Raw genomic sequence first — 8,109 nt, forward strand, 5'->3', positions numbered from 1 at the left:
CGGCATAAGGTAACGCACCACGCCAGTGTGGAAGGGGCCTCAATCTTTCGAGATTTCCCCCCCGAAAGCTTTGAAGGCAACATTAACTATAATGTGAAGCTCATTACTGCATGCCTTCTGCCCTGCTGATTAGAAAAGTAAATGGCCGTCCAATGGTGGGAACTGTCTGCTAACAACACCTCCCACCCCACCCTCAACCTCCCCCTGACCCTTACTGCACCATCCTCAGAGCCAGGGGGTTTACTAAAAAAAATCACAAATGTTTATTAGTTTTCTGTTTTGTTTATTAAACTGTGTCAAGTAATAAAAATAATAATAAAATACAAATAACATATAAAATACAACAATCTTTGTCACATAGAGAATATTTTGTGCTTTGTAGTCAGGGGCCCGTGAGTGAAGGGTAATCAGCACTTGATAATGACTTAACATTTTGCCTCTGTGACAGTACAAACAGTTCATTGGAATGGAGACATCACAAATCCAGTGCTGTCTTCAGATTCTTAGCTTGGCACTTTAACATTGTAACATGGTCACTGATATGTGGAAGAGGTCTTTGCTGTAGCTGTAGGCCCACTAATTACTCCCAAGTTATTAAAGTCTAAATGTGCAATAATTAAGCCCAAATTGGGGCTTTTTTTTAATAGAACAAGAACATTTGGGAGATGCAGTTGTGTAGCAGCAAGGGATTCAGAGTCTGTGACCTTACTAGGGCCCCAAAACCAGAGGAGCCCACCAGGGGCCCTCCTCCAATCACTGTATTAGGTATTAGCGTTCATTGGTGCTATGCTAGTAATCATCACTTCTATATGTGCTTTGAATAGTGGTAATCATTAGCAAACTGTACCCTTCCTCCGATCTCCCCTCTCTGACTCTGTGGCTGTCTTTGGCAAGTTTTGATGCTCCATATCAATTTTTATATATACAGTGCATGAGGCAGCTCAGTGTAAAACTTTCAATGGTGCCTTTAGCTTCTTAGCTACACCACTGGCTTAATGTCTGATCTTTGGTATTGTGCATTTGTTCATTTTATTTTAAAAAATATGTAATGCTTTATTTATGTAAGTGAAAACTCATAAACCCAGAAACAGGTGACATGTAGTGCATTTTTCACTGTAATCTTACAGTCCTAGACATTCTGCAGACTAAAATCAGCAAAGAAACTAGTTGCAAAATGATCCAGCATGGTCAAGTATTTTGAAGGCATACAGTGTAATTCCAGGTATCCATATGTCTTCTCTTCTCCTGTCTGATTTTGGCAAGAGCAACATTTATAAGAGACAAGCCAGCTTCTCTCTGTTACACGTCTTTACGGACTTGCTTAGCCTTTCTTAGCTGCATCCACATGCCTCAACAATCATGTCAGGAATGTCAGTCTTAACAATGTTGTTATTTCTATCAAAGTACAGCATGGACAGTGGACGTCTTTTTGTTGGGACGCAGCAGGAACTTACTGCTGTCTGGATATTGTTAGCCTTTATGAGATTAAAGACTGTCGTGTGAAAAGAGGCAGCCATGCCAGGAGATCCAGCTACATGCATCGGGCAAAGACCCATGCAGTAATTAATCTGGTAGCCCTCAGGTTTTATGATCCAGTCATTCCACCCAATGTCCTTGAATTCTACATAATAGTCTTTCCTGCAGCAAAGATTGGAGTTCTGATCACAGTTGAGACTTCTTTTTGCAGTGTGATGGCTCCGCTCCCTTACCTTTGCTTGAGCCACAAGAAAAGGCTGGTGAGAGTCATTGGGATTGACCATGAAAGGTACATACTGGCAACCTTCACAGTCCAGTTCTAGTTTTAGACTTCTGTCCTCTTCATCAAAGAATGTCTGGAGCATCTGTTTTAATGAGAATGTCTGCCAGCCACTCCCTCTCGGCTCAAGGTATCTTTCACTAACGAGAGTCCGTGTACCCTGGTCCTTGTGGATCGTGTATAATCTAATAGTCTGACTGTCTTGAACAGTCCTGTTCCAGTTGAAGAAGACCCAGAGATGAGCTTGAAGAACATGCACATTTTGTTCATTGTCTCTGGCAAACTGGAAGGTCAGCGTTGTGCTGGACTCATTATAATCTGAAAGGAAGAAAAGAATGAGGTCAATTAAATGTTGGCAGCTTTAAAGTAAATCTTAAAAAAAATGACTGTTGGCAAAATACATGTATTCTCTACATACATGCACTCCCTACCAGATTGATATATTTACATTTGACACAGCAATTTGACCGTGAAAAGAAATTTTGAAGCAATTGCTTGTTCTCTATTTTGAAATCCACTTGCAATTCCTTTAGGCTGCTTACACACTAAGACGGTACAGGCGCACGATAGTGCAGCCTGTAACGCTCCCCCAATGTACAGCAATATATCACAAGTGGGCTGTTCACACTGCCCACGTTGCGTTACATGTAACGCTGCACGTTCTTCCGAAAGTGCAGCCTGCTACGGCGTTACAGCGGCTTAAGCCGCGTTAGACTGTTTGCACATGCTCAGTCATGTTGGGGAGGAGCGGTGAGCGGCCAGGCACATGGCTAATTAATATTCACTGCACGTTGTGACGTGCACTGATTACTTCCTGGTGCGGCCGCTCTGTGCGGCGATTGGCCGTCGGGACCACGTGATGCCGCATGCGTCCAAGAGTACGCATCACGGCATCACAGACGCCAGAGTGAGCTGCACAACGCGGCTCACTCCGACGTCCAGATCGAAGAGCACCAGGCCTTGCGTTAGGTGCACGTTATGCGACTTTAACGTAGCACCTAACGCAACGTCTTGGTGTGCAAGTAGCCTAAAGCATTCTTTCTCTTAATAGCACAAGGCTGGAGACATTGTCAGGAGGGCAGACATAAGCAGAAGGGTAGGCAATTATTCCTTGTGCTTCTGGTAACGCAAATCAGATACCCCATTACTTTTTGCTAATATTAAAATACAAAATGAAAGAAAGAAGTTTACTAAAGGTGGGTCTTTTTCTCCTAAGTTTTCTCCTTGGTGATATTTTTACACCTTATCAATAAAAAGCATTTAAGCCACCAGCAAGCAAGAGAATACTCAAAATAACTTTGACAGTACTTTTTTCCTACTTTTAAGCGTAAGATGAAAAAAATATCTCCTAGGAAAAAACTTGGGAGAAAAAGCAAATAAAAAAGGACCTTTATATTATACATATAGACAACATAGAAACTTCCACTCCAGTCAACTTATTTGACCAGGAAAACTATATACTAGCTAGACAATATGAAGCTTATGGAAGAGCAAAGCAGTCACACAAATCACCAGAGGTTTCAGATATCAGCTTCAGGCTGAATTTTACATTAAACCATAAGATTAAAGTGACGTACCATCCATATTTCTCATTTGTTAGGGCCTTTTTACACTTAATGATTGCTATGCATTGCTTTGTATTTTTTTTCCCTCCATAGCAGCACATTGTGAAAAACCTTCAGTTTTTCAGCCTATGGTATGAAAGAGCCCATAGGGAAACATGGACACTGGGCTGCACATCAGTTGTCCTTTCAGTTACAACTGACAGCATCTGATACACTGTAAAAGGACCCTTTAAATGAGGACATGTAGTGACTGGCTATACTCATAAATGATGCATAAACCTTACAGTTTTTCATGTAGGCAGTTAAACTGACCATTAGATGTCACTGCTGTTTTGGGGTTGTACTAGGCAGTTCACTGAAACAGGATAGCTGATTGTGCTAAAGCTGGCCATACATGCAAATATCGATCTACCCATCTTGATTAAGTAGCTGAATCATTGAAGGCATCATAGAACCCGTTTGTGCCTCAGCAACCAAACATTTGGTGCTACTGCCCGATTTCTATATATTGTAAGTTGGCTGTGAGTAGATATGGCTATACTTGAAACTACTAACAAACTTCCTTTAGGACTATTGTTGCAGTTTATTTGCATTTGATGGCAGGAATTGTTATTCTTTGTCTAGGCTGGGAAAATAATTCACCATCCCTACACATGCAAGTTGTAGTCAAAGAAAGTGTAAAGTGGTGTGCTTATACAGGCATCAGATGAAATTCATCCAATCCCATTGTTTCTGGTCACATTAGGCAACTTGTATCTTATGTTTATTCTTGGCTTAAGGTTTCTGTTATTTTGCTATAAAGCTGCATTGACGACCTGTTCCCCCCCCCCCCCATGGTGAACTACATATCCCAGCAAATCTAAAGTGTGGATTTTGCAAAGGTTTGCAGCACAGGAAAAAGTATAGCATTATAGATCAAGGTTACTGTATATGGAAGAACATTTTAAATATCTATCTATCTATTGACTTATAAGTTTTCTCCTAGGAGATAATTTTTTATCTTCTCTTTGAAATCACATTTCAGCACTCTGCAATTGAAAAAGTTCCAAAAATTTGGAGAAAAGGTCAAAATTATTTTCTTGCTTGTGGGCATCTCAGGGATAAGATATAAAAATACAATATCAAAATATCACCTAGGAGAAACCCTCCTTCCTGGATATCTGGGAGTGCCATTTTGTTTATGAACAGTGTTTGGCCCAAGACATTCTTGAATGGTAAAATGACAACAGTCTTGTAATAGAGGGCATGGGTTCCTTGCCTTGTCAGTGTAACAGCGTGACCTGCGCCGTGCACTGTTGTGTCTGGATATTTGGCGTTGCAGAAGGGAGGGATAGTCCTTTGTGTTGTGTCTGTGGCCCTGCAGACATACCCCTCCCACAGAAGTTAGCAGTTCATGCTGATAGCAACAATGATTCTACTGAAGGTCATAAACAGAAATACTGCCTAAAATGAGTTAACATTTGAAGATCTGTCTACCATTCAACTCAAGATGTATCTGCATTCCACTACCTAAGTAATATCTTTGTCTTAATTGTGCTGCTGAAAGCTAAATATGCTTAACTTAAACAACACATTGTTTTCATTCTGAAAATCTATTAAGAAGCTAAACTGCAACTATAACAACGTCCCAAGGGACATATTGGGACCAATTAAATAAGGGGTGGAGCGAATAAGTAACACTAATGTGCAGAGACCATAGCATTCAGATACTACAGTATATATGTCAAACTTCACCTTTGATTAATTAAGATTTAGGGAAATTAATTAAATTAATTCAAGTGCAAACAAGATGTTGCAATGGAATACACCATTATAAACTTCTTTTATTCTCATTAATAAAGAAACATCAAACAATAAGGTGACATTTCAAGTCTAAAATAACCCTTTCTCAAGCCTAAAAGTGTTTTGCATGCTTGCACAACTGTTGCCTTATTAAATTAGTCTGCATTGAGATCAATGAAACACATTGGTATGGTGCTCTTACCTGATTCTGCAAAGCTGATGATCTCGTAGCTTTGCTGTTCTGTCTCAGAAGGATCAGCATCACTGTCCCATGTTGAGGACCCAAACAGACCTTCCATGCGTGGCTTGGTTAAGTGCAGTCTGCGTAGTGCATTCGCCACAGCCCCTCTAGGAATTGGGTGTGTGATGTTTGGTCTCTCCTTTAGATGGAGCTTCTGTAGTATTTGCTGCTTGGCCACTTCAATCATCATATCTTTGTCTTGCACGCCACAGGATGGACATTCGCTTTTTTTTCCTGCACCCTGGGTGGATGCTGCCCAAGCACCTAAGAGAGTGAGCAGATAGAAGAAGACACCTTCTTTGTGGAATTGAGAGGTCATCTTAGCAGATCTTGGAAAGCAAAGATGTGAGTTGAAGGAGAAAGCGCTGATGACGAGGGTCAAGTCTTTACCACTTTCTTCAGCTTTTCCAGAGCTGTGGGTGCTGCACAGCTAGCATCCTGCTTTTAACAGAGATCTGGTCCAGCATAAGCTGTCATGTGGCTATTGAATCTGGGATTAACTCCAAGACACCCCTACGTCAGTTGATAGGTCAGAGATACAGATTCACAATTAGTATTAGGTCCAGGTGGATCTGAGAAGTTGATCTCAGGTGAAGTTATGGTCTAGCTCTTGTCTTCCTTTTCTGGCACAGCAGAGTGAAGATTAAACTGAGGCTTCCTTTCTTCTGTAACCATGTGCTCTTTTAACTGGACTGACAGGAACTATCCCTTTACTTAGCTTTCTAGTTATGTTAGCTAAACAGGTAGTGTGAAAGCATGCTTGATTTCCACTAAGCCTCTTCTTGTTACACTGCCCTATATACTGAGACTGGGAATTACACTCCTCCTCCTCCCCTTACTGCCTCTCTCGCTCATAAGGCTTCTGTATACTGTTAGTGTTAAATATTATTTGCCCTTTTGGCACAGTCATTCATCTGGAAAGCACAGCTCTCTCTTATCACTGATTGATTGCTTCACTCCCCCACTTTTATTTACACCCTCCCTTCTTTGTTCAATCCAATAACCATGTGGAGCAAAAGGTAATTTTTCAGCAGCGATGTGACACTGCAAGTGAAGTTGATGCAATAAGAATAAAAAAGGACATTTCACTGCTCATCACAACCTATAATAAAACTATTGTCTCTGACTGTTGCATGATGCTTTTAATGTGCTTTAGAAAACAGAACTGTTTTACATCCAGGCAATACACTGGACGCAAATAATTCATGAACAGTGGGGGTCTGCCACAGGGCAGAGCTGGATTTACTATAAGGCACTGTAGGCACATGCCTACGGGCACCTGATGATGGAAAGGCGGCTCACTTCCCTCCCTGAGCTCCTCCTTCCCCAGGCAGAGTAGTGATAAGGGTGTAAATGAGAGGTTACTGCTTTTGGCATTCCACTGGCAAGATCTCCCTTCAGTCAGGGGCACCTCTAGCTACTTAATACTGAGGTAGCTACCTAATACTTGGGGGTACCACTAGCTACTTAATATTGTAATATTGAGAGTACTTCTGGCTACCTACCACTAAGGGGCACCTGTGGCTACCTATGATGGGCACGGGAAGTAAGGGTGGAGTGACAGCAGAGCCAACCAGCACACTTGCGGTGCACTTTGGGGGTTTGTAGGTTCATGGAGGGTGAAGTCTAAGGTGCCAGGACATGTGTGCCTATAGGCTACTGTGAGGTAAATCCGGGCCTTCCACAGGGAGTGGGACACACACATCCCCAAACATCACTGGGTTGTTTTTTTATTTTCTTTTTTTGGGGGGAAGATGACTGGTGATCTTCATTACAAAGCAGAAGCTACTTCAAGCAAATATGGATTCTTCTCTTAAAGGACCACTATTGTGAAGAATTGTAAAATTTAAAATGCATGCGTATGCAAATGTATAAAATGCACATTTGTTCCAGAGTAAAAGGCACTATAAATTACTTAGTTTCCAATCTTGCTGTCACTTACAGTAGGCAATAAAATCTGACAGATCTGACAGGTTTTGGACTAGTCGACCTTCTTTTAGGGGAGTCTTAAAGGAGTTATCAGGCGAAATTTAACACAATAAGCGCTACTTACCCGGGGCTTCCTCCAGCCCCAAGCTCCCAGCATGTCCCTCGCCGCAGCTCTGCACGCAGCCGTTCGTCGCAGCTCCCTCCCGGTCCCCGGCGATGACGTTAGGCCGACCTCCAGGTCGGCCTGTACTGCGCCCGCGCGAGCGGCGCTGTCAATCACTGCTACATGGACCGGAGCGGACTGCCGGGAGGGAGCTACGACGAATGGCTCCGTGCAGAGCTGCGGCAAGGGACATGCTGGGAGCTTGGGGCTGGAGTAAGCCCCGGGTAAGTAGCGCTTATTTTGTTAAATTTCGCCTGATAACTCCTTTAAGTTGGGCATACTTCAGGCAACTTGACCGATCGACCATGTGATTCGATTATTTTAACAGAATTGGATGAAAATCGGTGCTGCCAAGTGCATGCCTGACCGACAATGTGACCAATTTCGGGATGAAGCGCATGCAGCAAGATGTTGGGCCGACTTGCTTGATCGGGTGCACGACGGGAACGGCGTGAAATTTAGCAACAATTGAAGAACGCAACAAAACCCCCAGGGAATGGAACAAATACCTGTCCATGGCCTGTGTGTGTCCCTTCGCTGCTCCGGGTGCATTCCCCTCTACATACAAGCGCTCCCAATGTGGTTACCTAGCAAGGGCGCGTATGACGTCACACACGTGTGCCCTTACTAGGAAACCACATGGGGCGCACGTGTATGTAGAGGCGATATCCCG

At 42.8% G+C, this 8,109-nt stretch overlaps 1 protein-coding gene and 1 long non-coding RNA gene across 2 annotated transcripts; one reads left to right on the forward strand and one right to left on the reverse strand.

Annotated features, from left to right (window-relative positions):
• Positions 1-262: 262 nt before the first annotated feature.
• Positions 263-6,065, reverse strand: LOC137544089 (inhibin beta B chain-like). Its single transcript, XM_068265154.1, has 2 exons — positions 5,306-6,065; positions 263-2,074 (listed from the first exon to the last, which is right to left on the reverse strand). Exons 1-2 carry the CDS (start codon positions 5,661-5,663, stop codon positions 1,332-1,334), a joined length of 1,101 nt encoding a protein of 366 aa, XP_068121255.1. The 5' UTR covers positions 5,664-6,065; the 3' UTR covers positions 263-1,331.
• On the forward strand, positions 3,647-5,813 carry LOC137545810 (uncharacterized). The gene is made up of 2 exons (XR_011026107.1): positions 3,647-3,831; positions 5,557-5,813. It is a non-coding gene; the product is annotated as an uncharacterized lncRNA (long non-coding RNA).
• Positions 6,066-8,109: the final 2,044 nt, after the last annotated feature.

The sequence above is a fragment of the Hyperolius riggenbachi genome, chromosome 2 (assembly GCF_040937935.1).
Source record: "Hyperolius riggenbachi isolate aHypRig1 chromosome 2, aHypRig1.pri, whole genome shotgun sequence".
In the NCBI taxonomy this organism is placed as follows: Eukaryota; Metazoa; Chordata; class Amphibia; order Anura; family Hyperoliidae; genus Hyperolius; species Hyperolius riggenbachi.